General features: G+C 41.2%; 1 protein-coding gene across 2 annotated transcripts in view; it reads right to left on the bottom strand.

Moving 5' to 3' along the window:
• Nucleotides 1–15,839, bottom strand: part of LOC6501409 — an 89,390-nt gene that overhangs the window by 58,661 nt on the left and 14,890 nt on the right. For both annotated transcript variants that reach the window (XM_001955151.4, XM_044714143.1), the window contains exon 2: nucleotides 12,532–13,184. In XM_001955151.4, coding sequence (XP_001955187.2) covers nucleotides 12,532–12,661 — 130 coding nt within the window. In that variant the 5' untranslated portion in view covers nucleotides 12,662–13,184. The remainder of the gene's footprint in view (nucleotides 1–12,531; nucleotides 13,185–15,839) is intronic.

Raw genomic sequence — 15,839 nt, 5'->3', positions numbered from 1 at the left:
CTCTTCAAATTGTGTCGTAAAAACATACTCCTTCTTAACATGAGATAAAGATACTAAGGCTGACTCATTATAGTTTGTCGCTTTGTAACTTTTATTTGACAGGATCCTCTCTGTGTATACACACATACGGCAGGATATGTCGTATCCGTCAATGGCTCTTACACATGACCTCATTAGCCATTGAAACGTGACTTGTTATTTGACTTGTTTCGCGAGCTGCTGTCTCTTAGCCGTGGGGACGAAAATTGCAGTGTATTTGCGATGTGCATCTCTCAGATACAGAGCCATACACCCACCTACGAACACATTTGTTTGCGGGTCCGCTCAAACTCTAATTAAATTTGTTGCTGCTGCAATTTAGCTGAGCTCCACCACAGAACCGCGCATATGTTAGCGAAAAATGTCATTTCCAGCTAACGAATTCGAATCCAAGTCCGAATCCAAATCGCAAATGCCGAATTCCAAATTCCGAATGGTAACCGGAGCCAAACAATTTTCAGGCATTTCCGGATGACAGCAGCGGTTGGCTGACCTCAACGTTTTCCCTGCTGCAGGTTGCACGATGCTGGTTGCTGGTTGCAGGTTCCAGGTTACAGCGGGGATTAAGCGCACTGAGGCACAGCAATTTGCATTGCAAACAAAGTGAAAACAATCAATTTTATTGCAGTTGCATTTAGTTAATTAACACCAATGCGCATCGGACAGGGCAGGGCTTACGGTTGCCCCCGAAATGAAATTCGGCGAAAAAGCAGGGGATTCGAGCAGATTTGGTTGCTCGTAAATTAGCCGGAATTAATTAATGCTCATTAATCAAGGGCAAAGACACACACCAGCTCAGCAGTCCGCCAATGCAAGATCACACAAAAGACAAGGCAGTAAAATTCAGCCCTCGGAATTTATTTATTTTTACTTTTTTTCGCTAGTCAGCACTGCTTTTTTTTCGGTATGTACGACGTATTTGTATCTTACTGGGCAGTGGAACTGAATGAATGCCGCACCCAAAGTCCACCAAAAATCTGAACTTCAACGCTTGCCACAACTAATTATGCCACTAATTGAATTTTCGCATTAAGCGCTGACCGAGGGGACCCCATTCTCGTCTTTTCTGATGGACAATAGTGGGATGGATGCTGGCCATTTCGCCGGCTCTGGCCTTGCTCCGCACGAGTTCCGTACTTAATTCAGTTGCCGGGCTATTGATTATTTCCTTTTTTCTGGGTTCCCGACTTTAATTACAATATTCACCGGCATCCCGGGCCATAGAAGGGCCGGAAGGCCAACGGCCATTGTATAGCGTTATGTTGACTGAACTAGCTGCGAGGGAATTAAATCACTAAATACAGATGCCTTAACCCTTTAATTCATTTTAATGATTATACTGACACTGATTATTTTTATTGTTTTAAAAGTGTTAACTTAGTTTTACAAAATACAGTTATCCCTGTTTATAAAAAATCCTATCAGACGCCCCTGGAAACCAAGTTACATAGATTATTGCATTAATTTCAATTGGTTAAACCTAATCAGCGACAAATTGAAATTAAATATTAAATCACTATCAAATGCAATACGGTTGCAATTAAAATTAAATTGCTTTGGCCATTGGTGGGTTAAGCTGGGAACCAATTCAAACACATGGCCTAACGTTTGTCAAAGTCCATCGGCCCGACCTGGCATTATTTACAAAACGAAACCCGGCTCGTCGGCAGAGCAAATGTTTGAATTTATGTAGCGGTTTCAAATATTGAATTGAATATTATGGGAATATCTGGGAGTGCTGCTGGTGGCTGCTGCCGGTGGTCAGTTCGTTCAGCTGATGCACACGGCCATTGTGTTTGCTTCTGGCCGACCGGTAGTTTTCTGTTTGCTGGGTCATGTTTAATTGCGATGGCATAAAATAAGTAACCGGGCAGGGATAGCTTCCACATAGTTTTCACCAAAGCTCGCCTGATTTTCCGCTCCTAATCCGAGCGTCATGCGGAGTTGTTACATTAATTGAAAATCCCGATTCAGACGCACACATATCCACTTAGATCACAAATCAACAAGGCAAACACAAATGCACACTTTTATGTCCTGCACATACATATATTTATATGCATAGAGTGGATGTATGTGTTATGGGCTAACCGAACTGCCCACATTTTGGCCTGGCCATGTCTGTCTGTCGGACTTTGTTTGAATTTTCCTTTGCCGTTGGCCACACTCCTCGATTTTGTCGCTGGCCAGGCGGCATTCATTTCCGTATGACTTGGAAATTTTGCGGCTTTTCACTTTGCGGTTATCCCCAAGCACAAACCGCAAATGTAAAACTAATGGCATTCCCAAATTTATGAATGCAATGTGCGCTTGTGCATTTGTGTGGCTTTTTTGGGGGCTGAGGACAGTGGCTAGGGCAGTGGCAAGGACAGGGAGTATGAGTTCTTCAGTGGCTCTCGCTGTGATAATTATTTTGCCATTAGAATCCGATTAGTTGGAAAATTTTCACTACTCCACATGTGCTCTCTCTCTCTCGGTGCACACTTGATTCATTTCCGCTGTCATGTGCGGCAACAAAAAACATTCACAACTTGGCCGCAATCTTCTGGCTGCAGTTTCTGGCTTAAAAATTTAACGCCCGTAAGCGCGATTATCGCCGGCATTATGAGCTGCCTGATGAAGTACAAACAGCCAAAAATAAATAAGTTGCCATGCTGCCCGTTATCCTCTATCCGGTCTATCCCGCATTGGCAGCTTAAATATTTTCAACGTCAATACGCTCGCAATTTCACCCATTTGGCATCAATAAACTATAAAAGCGGACTGCTTGCGGCCCTGTCTGCGATGTTTACACAGAGCTAAAGACCGGGAAAAATCCGGGGAAACAACCGGGCAAGCGGGCCAGCAGGGCGGCAAGGGTAGAGATGCTGGATGCTGCGGGCTGTAGTAAATATAAAAGTAAACGCCAAGTACATAGACAAACACAGTCAGTGCAAGTCAATGGCAATGCCTTGGCGAAGGCAGCCGCCGCCAATGTAGTGTAAAATTTATGACTTGAGCGCATTCCACAAAACATTTGCGCCTTGCCATGCACTGGGAGAAATGAAGTCAGAAATTGTATAATGAAACATTTAGTTAAAAAGCCAAATAAAGCTTCAATAGAATAATGTAACATGGAATGACATTTTTTGAAAATATTACAATATTACATGTCTTTATTCATTTTCCTACCCTAAATAGCTTAATCTTAACTAATTTTTCCCTTTATATTCTCTGTGCATTCAACAGAAAAAGGAAAAAGTATAGTTTAAGACTAAGACCCACGGACAGACGAACGTGGTAAAGTTTACTGCGGTGATAGAGTGCGGGGGTAGCTTATATTCCAGGTCCTTCATATCCTTCTGCTGATGCTGCAGCTTGCATTTAATGTTCTGTTGGCCGCATAACTTGGGGCATAAATAATGAGGTCTGGCCGTAACAATAACCAGATATTGGTTACGGGTTTAAGCTCATAGGCTTAACAGAAAAGGAGAGGAAAGATGCGAAAACAAGTTATTTCAGTCCCAATTACTCTATAATTTATTAAAGTATAGAAATTATTTATTTCATTTTGGAACTTCACTTCCGAAGTTGTAGGCGTTTGATTTGTTACAATTAAACCCAAAAATAGCATCACATGCTGTTCAACAAATAGCTTTACATGTCTTCGATTTAAGGTTTTGTGTCCCTGTTTTATTGCTCCATATTAGTTTAAATGCCCTGAAAATTACAATGACTGTCTGAATGCTGGTTTTCATCGAGACAGGCTAATTTGGCAGGTCAATCAATCTCGAATTACCCAAGCGCACTGATTACAATTGGATGCGTCATTAGTCTGTCTAGTAAGTAAGTCTTCTCCAGTGCCGGAGCATCTTTGGAAATACTTGAAAATTCATCGAATTAAATGCAGACGTTATGTGTAATTACTCGATTCCAACTTTTACATACATACAACTGGCCATTCACTTGATAAAAGTTTTGTCAAACTGCCTGTGCCTCGGATTTAAATACTAATTATAAGTTGTTTTTGCAGACAAAGGCAGAAAGTTTATCCGAACGAGATCTGCATGTTCCAAGCAAACAAATGCATACAGTAGAATATATGTATGTCCGATGGAAAAATTACTAAATGTTTAATTCAAAAAGCATATGAAAAGTTTATCCTTTGGACAAGAACATGATGTCTCTTAATAACTTTTTGCTACCATTTTGTTTGCTATTTTCTCGTTTTTGTTTGGCTCCTTCTTGTTAGCCTGCCAGCGCACTCCACACACACCCCGAAACACCCAACCAAACCATATACAAACACATAGTAGACACTGCCCTCTGTGCAGAGAACATGGAAAAGGGGCCTCCGGCAGTGTCTACTTCGGGATGGCCATGGTTCCACTTGCGCCGTTCCAACTATGCCTGCTCCTTCGTCGCCGGCCAATATTCTGTGCAAATTAACTTGTTTCAATTAATAATCCCCCGGCAAATATGTCAACCACATGGGCCCCTTGGCCAGGATCTGGCCCTTGGGCGGCTGCTGAAAGTCAAAAACTATGCAAACTTTTAGCTGACTTTGACATTTATGGTTTTCCCCGGGGTTGGAAAAACTTTTTGCCCCTGCCACCGTCTCTTTTTCATTTGATTTTCCGATCAGAACGGCAAACTAAAAAAGCGGCAAACCTGCAGACCGGCAGCCTCCATGTTGACTGTTGAAAGTTTTTCGGCAATAGGTTTAGTTTTTGGCTTCATTTGGCTAATGAGTTGACCCGGCCAACTCAACAGGGCCAGAGGATCAGCATAAAATCCTCTCCTAGAGTCACGTGCACCAGCCGAAAATTGTACACATTAACAAATATTTTGCAACGCCGCCCCCAACAAAAAGGGTTGGCCAGTTGGCCAGCAATGGGATTGGAAACAGAGCAGCCTGGCAGCCGAAATATAGAAACCAAGCTGGCAAGTTGTGTGACATTGCCTTGGCCCTTTGGACGCGCTGGTGCCATCTTTCTGGTTTAATCCAATTTATGCTGCTTGCAAAACTTTTGTTGAACAACTTAAAAGTTTGCGCTTAAATAGCATCAAGTCAGATCGAAAAAAAAAACATAGTATGAAAATTACTTTACTTGCACACGGAGAGAAAATTACATTTTTAAAAAAAGAAAGTTCTGAAGGGTAAAATTTACATTTTCTAAAGACTTTTGTCAGCAAAACGTAAATAATAAAATCAAAAGAAATTATTCTTCTATATACATCTTTCTTTTTTATTTTTATTCTTCTATAATTATTCTTATTCTTCTATATTTACATATACTTTCTTAAAGAAAAAGTAAAATGTAAATGACCGAATGCCTCTAGATGGTAGTGTGTGTTGAGAATTAAATAAATTGCGCATTTTGACACATTTTGCCACGTTGACTTATTCGCAACTCATCCGGCTTGTTGGTCCTAAAGGAAAATACCCATCCGCCCTGTATGCCAGCATCCTCGTTAACCCAACAGCAATAGAAGCAGCTTCTCTTTTACTTTTTTCGCCCCTTTTCCAATGCCGACGACAACACGAATCAGCTATAAAATAGTTTTTGACGCTGACGCATCCCGCATAGCAATTTCAACGCTCTGGCCCCAATGCTGGACTGGGCTGGGCAACAAACTTTCCTTTTATTTATTTGTTTAGAATTTTTCGCACGCCTCTCCAAAGGGAAACCCTTTTGCCTTTCGCCTTTTGCTTTTCGCACGGGTCACTCGATTTGGGCCAGGGCTAATAAAGTTGTCAGAAAAAATTGTTTAACCATAATGATATGCTTTGGGGACAAGTGTTGTAATCCTTTTGTGGCATAACCCGTTTAATATGTATTGAAATTCACAAAAGAAACCCCCATTAAGTGGTGTCCTGTCCTCGGACCCAAGTCTTTTCTGATCACTTTGATAAGTTGTAAAGCTTAACAACGGTTGACGGCACAAATTGCTTCACGGAAAGAGCCAAAGTCAAATATGCAAAAGTCAAATGGTTGTCATTGATGCTGGTTACTGTTTCAGTTTCTGCTACTCTATCTGTTGGTATTGCTCTTTTGTTGGCCTGGTTGGACGGTTGCTTGGTTAGTTGGTTTGTTGGTGGTCGAGTAGCAATCATGCTACAAATTTGCAATGGCCAGCTGCTTCATCCACATCTACAATTTGTATACACATGTCCGGCGCTTTTCGCTGTTCGCTTAGGAACTGTTTCCAGCTGCACGTGCCAAAGAGTTTCTTGTTTTCTGTTTTTCTTGCTTTTTTTGTGTTTTTTCATACCAGCAATTGGAAAAATTCTGCACAAAGTGCACGCCACACCCAGTCCCAAGTTCCCGCATCCCACTTTGCAGTTCCACTTCCAGTCACAGTAACAGTCCAACTTTTAGTCCGGCGGTGACGATTAATCAAAAATTGTTTACTCCAAGTGATGGATGTGCAACATGGTTCTGACTTTCAACCGAGCGTGCCTCAGTGTAGAAGCCAGTCAGGAGCTAAGCAGAAAGGCACATTTTTGGCATTCCCTTGGCGAAGATAACGTGTCCGCAACTGAGGGTTTCGGGGTTTTTCCCATTAGATTTTAAGGAACGAAAACACTATTAAAATAAAGCGAATGAATTTTGAAGGGCCGTTTTATTATAATAAACAACTTAAAGCTCTATTTTAAACTTAAATTAAAACAACAAAGGAAAACTAACTTCGGGCCAAGCCGATGCTGATATACCCTTGACATGCATTTTTCAAAATTGTCAAAGGGGCTCCCCCAGAAAATGTCTAAAATTTCTCCCGAGAAATCGATCAAAAAATCTTTTAAATACTCCGCTCAGGAATCGGATGGAAATTGACCCAGTGCCTTGGCTGGAAGCTATATTGTCTTTCCCATGCATTTTTCACATTTTTGAAGGTCCAAAAAAGTTAAGAAAAAATCAAAAGAACATTTTGTTCCCGGTTTTTGATGCAGATTGGTGGAAAATCGATCTACAAATCGTTTAAGGTACTCCGCTTAAGAATCGGATAAGCATTGGCAAAGATATGGTCTTGGCTGGGAGTTATATTTTCCTTCCCATGCATTTTCCACATTTTGAAGGATATCCCCCACAAAAATTGAGAAAAATCTAAAAAATATTTTGTTCCTGGATTTTGATGCAGATTGGTGGAGAATCGATCTACAAATCGTTTAAGGTACTCCACTTAAGAATGGGATAAGTATTGGCAAAGATATGGCCTTGGCTGGGAGCTATATTTTCCTTCCCATGCATTTTCCACATCTTGAATTGGAAAGTTGAGAAAAAATCTCAAAAACATTTAGTTTGAGATTTTATATTTATATTATAGGATATATATTTATATTTAGGATATAAAACCACTGTTAACTAAGCCGAATTTTGAAAAAGGTGAAATATATGGAAAATCCTATATACACAAACCTAGAACCTTGATTTGCAGGGCTATCATTTTCGTTGGCACTGGCATGTAGGACCTCATGTATATGTAGGACTTTCATATTTACATGTGATATATAGAAAGTGTTTGCAGTGGCAGGCTCTCTCTAACATCGTTGCATTTCCCATCCAGCTGCAGCTGGGATAGCAGTTTCTCTTCTGTCTTATCCTTTTTCAGACTTTTTTGCCAGTTTTTGAGCTGTCAGGGAATGGGTGGTACGGCAGCACCAACTGTTTGACCATTTGTTCTGGCTCAGAACTACACAGAATGGGCAAGAGGCGGGAAATGCGAAAAGCGACTAGAGACTCAGTACACGACGGGCTTCGTTTTCATTTTTCCATGTCATGTGTCAGCGCAGCGTCTCTCGCCCAGCGGCAATCACAGGCACTGGTTCTATGCAAATGCGAGTATAAATGGATAACTCCATCATCGCAATTCATGCCACTAGCCGGTGTAGCTGCCGTAACTGCTGTAACGCAACTGAAACTGCCGCACTTTTACACCAAGAATTAAGTTTATTGAATACATTTTAAAGTTTTTTTTTTGACAAAGTTAAGTGATTAATCTTTTTTGTGATTAAAAAGATATTGAAAAAATGTATGACTTTGAAATGGTATTCTTAAATATTATCCTTATAGTTTTTTCTGTGCCGTAGAAACCTTTATTTCTGGCAGTGCCTTAGGACTGACACTTGAAATTGCATTCGCCATTGTGTTAGTAAGTAGCAGTCGAGCCATGACCGCGAAGAGACAGTCGCAATCGCAACAATTGTATTTGCCTTGGTGGTCCTCGACCATCCTTCGTATCCTGCAACGCCTCCTTCTACTGCGTTTCCCCTCCAACCCCTCTCATCTCGCTCCCCACTGACTAGTGCAATTTGGCCAACAGCAGAAATTATGCAAAGCGAAAAAAATGGCATGCAAACTTGGCATAAATCAATAGAAAATTTATACGTTTCGCCAAAGTGAACAGTTTTAGCGTGTCTGCTACGCGACAGTCGGACCGGAGGTCTAGGATTTCGCGTGTTCTACCAGCTTTATTTCTCCTTTCTTTTTTTTATATTTTTTTATTTTTTCGCATTTTTTTACTTCTTTTATTTTTACATGACATTCGGAATGATATCCCTTTTGTCAGAAAAAAATGCCCCGCTGAACTAAGTCGGCTAAATCACTGGATAAGCACATTGATGTTGTCAACGGCAAGGATTCTCAGGAATATGCAAATCGGGATATTATTGATTGGATGTTTGAGTGTCTGAAATAAAAGTATCAGTATTAAATATATAAAAACAAATTTTTTAAGTATTTCAATAAAAATACCTTTAAGATATGCCTTCCTACTCTTATTTATTTTGTGTACTGTACGTAAATAGCAAATCCTTTAGTCGATATGTATTTACGGAAGGTAATTAATCATCTATTGATTTCCCAATAGGATTTACAAACTTGGCTCTTACCACAACCCAAAGGGTATACAGACAAAGAGGGAAGCAGGAAGAGCGGGATACTAGAAGAGACAGAGACAGAGACAGAGACAGAGACAGAGACAGAGACAGAGACAGAGACAGAGACAGAGACAAGGAAAGTCAAGCATTACATAGTCGGGTGGAATGGAGACATCTTGCCATTAGACGGCTTAGCTAATTATTAACTGCATTAGATTCTGACAAATGACAAATTGCGTTGCCATACACCTTGCGGTACCTTGTTTGGCTTGTTACACACACTTGCACACAAACAGAAACATACATTTGTATTATAGCTGTTGCGGCTAAGTATTTTTGACACAAAATTAGTAACACGGCTTTCTAGCTGTGGAACGGCAGCAGAATGGGAATGGCAAGGGAAGCAGAAACACGCCCCACACATAAACACCAGTATGCCAAAATATTCGGCATAAGCTCCGAAAAATTCCCAAACACTTCGGGCCCGGTCATTTATCATTAAAAATAACCACACGGCGAAAAAACGAAATGCGTAATTATCGGGGTTGCGGCCATGCCAGGCGAATGATTGAATGTGTTTCATCAAATATGTAACATGAATTATAATTTTTACATATTCGCGGTCGCCACTGTCTCACTCCTGCCTTTGGCCTCTCTCATATGCCACATTGTTGAGGAAGGATTGGGGGGAAATGGAAATCTATTGCGTGTTCCTAGCAAATCCAACATTTTCCAGCGCCTGGCGAACGACAGCCAAATGAGCTATAGAATGCGCGTCAGAAGTGCCGATTTGTGGTCTGACTTTAAGAGGGCTCTAAGGTACACATGAGAAAGGTTATTAGTTTCTTTTGCGGCTTTAATTCTGTAAAAAGAGTTCTAGGATTTAAGGGTTATCCTTTTATTTCGCTGTAAATAACATAGGTGAAAAAGTATAACCCTATTGTTAATTAAAAATTTATATACATTTCCAGCTCGATTCCCAGCGAACTTGGGGTGAATGTAAGTGGCACCTATCTGCATATTTTGTGTAATATGGGGGAGATCTAAAGTAGGCACTCCGGTGGCAAACTGGGGCATCACGCACTCAACACGGCATAAATTAAAATTTTTATGTCCAACGCGTTCGCTCTTTTTTTCCCAGGACTTTTCACCCACATCCTCCTATTCTCTGGGTGTGTGATGGTTATAGCAATTCACAGCTCACATTGCGGATTGTGGATTGCGGATTGAGGATTGCGTGTGGCAAGTGAAACTAAACACGCACGAGACAAAGTCAAACACTCGAAATACGATTTTTAGTGGCCCGACGCGCGAGTCACGTTATTATTTGCCAGACGACCTAGGCCGAAAGACCCAAAGAATCAAGCCACGGGCCAACAATCCCGGCCACAGGCTCGAGCGGCATTCATTTGCTAATCAAAACAAATGAAAACAACATGAATTATGGCTGGAGAGAGCAAAAGGCTAATAGGGTTAAAGCCGCAGAGCTGAGCAAATGAAATAGCCCGAAAAGCGTCCTACATATGTGGCTCATTTTTAATGAAACTGTTCGAATGTGGTTTTTGTTTCGGCCTCTTACAACATTCTCAGTCAGGGGGTACATGTGACACACACGTAATTTGAATATATGGCACTGGGTTTTGGTTCCGGCCTCAGGTCAAAGCTGGTCTGAATGCGGTTGGGGGCAAAAAACTATTTCGTTTTCGTTTGACGCTCTCAAGTCGCCCCCCGTTTGATAAATAATGAAGTCATATGTCTAAAGTTGAATTTTATACTATCACGCAATTGCCGGGACCTAAAATTTTGGGTCCGAAAAGGAAAAATAAAATAGAAGCCGATGTCTAGGACGATGGCGGCGACGTACAATGTAAGCGACGCCCACATTTTCGCAACTTTTTATGTAATCGTAAAAATATTTTTATGATTTCATAATTTTACAGTGTTGGCGGGGCCGAGAAGAGTGTCGGTTGTTTATGGCCATAGCCACATTGCCCTCTGCCACTGTCTTTGCAGTCAGAAAAATATTCCTATTTAATTTTCAGTAAAAAAATTTATAAATTGCTACGATTTTCTAAAGTTTTTAAATTTAAAAAAAAACTAAAGGTTAACCTTTTATTTTAAGTCTGATTCTTGAACTCCTTGAAGGTTTAATAATTACGAAATAATTGTTATTTCTGTATCTGTAGATTTCTTGCAAATTTGCGGCATTTTTATTTTGTCTCCTTCTTGGATTAATTTTTGTAATTTTCCACTGCCGCATCTGCAACATTCCGGACAAAACGGTGCTTTAAGATCATGCCTGGCTAATCTTAGCCTTGACTCATATCGCAGCATTTATTCGCCATTTTATGCAAAAACATATTCCCAAACTGTAAAAAGTTGCTAGCTAACGCTTATGTATGTATATTTGGTAGCTGTGTTAGCTGGTTGCTGTTGGCCCGGCCAAAATGGAATCACAGCGGGTGGCTTGTGCTTGCTGTCTGCTTCTATTTCCATCCAAGATACACATAGGACCACGTGCGATGGGGGAATAGAAACACACACGCAGGTACGATGGATGTATTTGTGTATTTGTTTAAGGCTCGGCTCGGCTACCTTGCAACAAGGACAACACACCGCTCGCAGCTCACAGCTTGAAAAATGTTTGTTGTCAACATTTTCAGTTTGCATCGTTAGCTTAAAAGCGTTCGCCACCGAGGTCCTCGTACAATGGGGCGAAAATCGATAAATGAGACAAACCGTGTGATTTAGCCCCCTCCGGCGCACAAAGGACTTTCATTTTGATCGCAAAATAGAAAAGTGTGGAGGTTACAAGGCCATCCACCCATCCATTTATCCTTCCGTCCAGTCGTCCATCGATGGGTGTGGCCCAAGTGCCGTGAAAGCGTTTTCCTCAAACCGAAATTAATTATTCTGATGATTTTGATTCGGTGAGAGATGGAGAAGAGAGTGAAGAAAAAAAATAGAAAGTGGAAACTCTAACAAAAGTTTATGAATATTTTTGCTAATGGCTTGGTCGAAGATTGAACAATTCGCCCACAGCTGCTGCTTCTGCCACACGGACAATAACAATTGCTGGAAATAAATAAATTAAAATATGTGTCCAACAGGTATCCGGGACAAAGCCTCAGAGCGGTTCCTTTGGCTCGGCCTGACAACAGGATTTATCCGCTTCTATAAATATTCTCCTCAACGATGCCAAAGTTAAGGCAAACTCTTGCAATTAAACTGTCAGACTTATGAATTCATTAAATATTTTAATTGTAGCTTTTGAATAATTAAAATTCCATTTATATAGCACACCAGTACACATACCTCAAGCCATAAATCTGCGATTAATTAAAAGACCCGTTCCCTCTTTCGGTTCGGCCACCCGTCATCTCTGTCCTTCCCACCCAATTCAGAATACCGAACACTGGGCGTATACGTGATGGCAATTAAACTTGATTACGAAAACATAACCAAATCGCAATTGGAAAACGGTCCAGAGTATCGGTTACGACTGTCTGAGCTCCCAACTTATTGAGCTGTCGCATATTTATGCAAATCACCACTGAGGAGTGGTGAGGATTGGTTCGAATCGGATTGTTTTGCCTAACTTTGCATTCTAATCACATTTTGTAGTCACTCACCTGGATCGTCGTCGTCGTCCCAATCGATTTGACCGGAAGTTATGCTGACGTGGGCCGCGAATAGGAAGAGCGTGAATAAAGCCCAATAGCATCGCTTGATGCTGGCGCAGCAGGAAGTTGTAACGTGCATGCTGGAAGTCCTTGGCTCTGGCAAATCCGTTGTGTAAAGTGTAACAATTTATATGCAGGCCCAACTCGTATATTAGAGTGTTTACTTCTACGCTTCGCTTTGCTTTGCCCCCTTCTTTGTTGTTTTCAATTTAATTTTCTCGCAAAAAAATTGCAGCCACTCTCACTCACACGCGAACACAGTTGCCCTTGATAAAACTCCTCTTGGCATTTTCCACCGTGGGCGAAAAATATTTCCGAAAATTCGCAGTAATGCCCTACTGCTTATTTTCACTTCCTCCGCTGGTCTGATTCTGATTCCGTTTCTGATCCGGATTCTGGCTGCGATTCTGATTCTGAATTCAGAGAGTGCGCGGGTTTTTGCTCTCGACTCCTACAACTACTAATTAAGTTGTTTCATTTTCAGTTTTTGCCCGGAGCATAACTTTTGTGCTTCTGTTGCTGATGTTTTTGCTCCTGCTGATTTGGCATTGAGGTGAGCGAAGCCCTCCGATTGTTGCATTGTTTTTTCAAAATCCGGCACTCTGCAAAAAACAAAAAGAAGTGAAGTAAGTAGATGAAAAATAAAAGAATAATTGGAAGGATTAAAATTTGAGTTTTGTCTGGAGAAAACGCCAAAATTATGTTCAACCAAATTTGTTAATTAACCAATTGCATGAGCTCTAATGAGATCCAATTATACAAATTAAGACAAAAAGTGAATTCGGAGTTATTCTTTTGATATATTTAGTGCAATTTATAAAATGTTTTCCAGTTGAAGAGCCTCCTTCTCTATTAAACCTATTGAGAACAAGTTCCTCAGTTTTGTCTGACTATAAACTCGAACACTTGTTTTTTGACCCAGTTTCGTAAAACTTGTATCCACGTAAAAACGGAAATTAGTTTCACTTTCGAAAGCTAACAAGCAGCGCAATGATGACGGGCTCATTGAACCCTCAGTCTCTCCTCTGTAGAGCACTTCGCACTTGCTTTGCAACCGAAATCCCCTTCCCGAAAAATGGTTGCCTACATTTTGGGGCACTATCTGCAGTGCCTAATTTGGCATGGTTTGGGGCCTGCTGGCTGCTTTCTGGTTGCTGCCTGGCTTATTATGCGCACTTCAAACTTTAGACAACGCGGCAGCACCAGAGCAGCAACAAATACACATTGTTGTACATGTTGGCAAACATCTCACGCCACGGTTGCCTGCACATCCAAGCCAGCGAGCCAAAAAAGCCAAACCCAGCACATGGCGAAAAATAGTAAATTAAGTTTTTAGAAAATTACCTTTTTATACAAGAAGCTAGCTGCCTTTTATATCTAATTATTGAATAAGAGCATGCAACTTGCTTTGAATTTATGGTTTTAACGACTCTTGATAAATGATTTTCGAAAAGTTACAAGGTTTTTCTCTCTCTGGAGGCACTGCTCAGCCTGCAGCCATTCGCCGTTGGTGGCGCTTCTTTATGCAGGGAGCCACTCACTCAAATTTCGAGTGCAGCACCGCCGCTGCAACGAATTTTGTATACATTTCGTTTAATTTGGCCCGCTGCCGAGGGCCTAGCTACCCCTCAAAGCCCCGGGAAAACTTCAGCGACACTGTTTTGGAAAAGGGGAAATGTAATACAGTAAAAACAAAACAGAACCCAAAAACAAACAAAAAATAGTAAAAAAGTTGTCTTCCGAAATCAACGCCACTTTCGCCACAAGCATTAAGCGTTGCATGCAAAATTACCAGCGAGTGGTTTGTATTTCCACTCTGATTGCTGTTTAACATGGTTACATTGTCCTTGGAACTGAAACTGAATCTGAGTCCTGAATCCTGAATACCGTTGTTCCGTTTCACCCGTGCATTTTTTTATTCGTTTTTGATGGTTGTTTCGGTAACGAAGCATGTTGTGCATCAACATCTATGGTGACCGTGCATCATGACATGCTCTAGTTGCGAAACTTTTCTATTTTTTGTTGTTGTCCCCACTCATTTGACTGTTTCAAAGCATTTTTTTATCGCTTTATTTATATGCATATGGGACAAGTGGCGCAAGCCCCGAGCCCAAAAAATTAAAAAGGAAAAAGAACAGCGACGAACACGAGTTTGCTGTTGAACAATTCTAAACTTTGGCCCATAAACATGGGACTTGTCGGACAAACTAATTTGTGCCCAGACATCGGCAAAAGCGGAACAAAAGTTGCCGCCTAAACACTCACTTGAGGTGAAACCGGTTTTTAGGGATATAAGCTACACGTATGCCACACACAACCACACCACGCCCCACACGACAAAAGGAAAACGACAAACATGTGCGGTTACTTCATCAACATTTCACGCTTGAGTTGGCCGAACCGGCCCGGCAAAAAGAAAGTAGTGGTGGTCCTGCAAAAACTGGGAAAGCAAGGCACGCAGCAAAAATGTATGCAATGCCGGCTGCTGCTGCTCTGCTGCTTTCACCTACCTTCTCTCACCTGGCCGGCAAAATAAACTCGACTCAACTGTTGGAAATCAACTAGCTCCTGCCTGCTCTCTTTCTCGGAACAAAGTTTGCCTTTAGCTTAGCATTCGTTTTGCCTTTTTTTTGGGGGAGAGGTCTGCTCCTTTTGGCCAGTGCAAATACTTGGAAGCGAATGTGCTCCATGGCCTGTATATATATTCATACGAGTATTTGGCCAGGTTGGAGTTCATGTAAGCATTTATTGGTCAGTACTTGTCAGTGGATCAAACCCACCTTTCAGGTTTATTTTTAAGGTGAGCTTAAGGGGGAATTTTAAAGTAATGGAAATTTTAATCTAATCTAATTGAGTCAGGACGAAAACCAATCGAAAATCATTCTGAATGCCGAGGACACCACTTCATTTTGTTATGGTTTCAAGCAAGCCTCAAAAGGACCAATAACAATACTCAAACTTCTTAACTCGAATTATTTAAAACAGATTTTAATCTTTTTTCCCCATCAAGCTCCAAGTAAGAAATAGTTTATTTATTTTATGGCTGTTTTGCCCTTGCAGGTATTTTATTCGCCCTACCCGCCATCGATTTGGCAAGACGTTTTGTGGGTTAGCCACTTCACCGCACTCTTCGTGCTTGGGTTCTCAGTTTTTCTCAGTTTACTGGTTTCGTGCAGATATTCGGACAACGAGCTAAAGTGTTTCGCCACGCACTTCAATAAAAACACCTCCACGTACACACAGCCAGTTGGTAAGGA

This window comes from Drosophila ananassae, chromosome 2L (genome assembly GCF_017639315.1).
Source record: "Drosophila ananassae strain 14024-0371.13 chromosome 2L, ASM1763931v2, whole genome shotgun sequence".
Lineage (NCBI taxonomy): Eukaryota > Metazoa > Arthropoda > Insecta > Diptera > Drosophilidae > Drosophila > Drosophila ananassae.
This window is presented reverse-complemented; position numbering and strand designations above follow the sequence as displayed.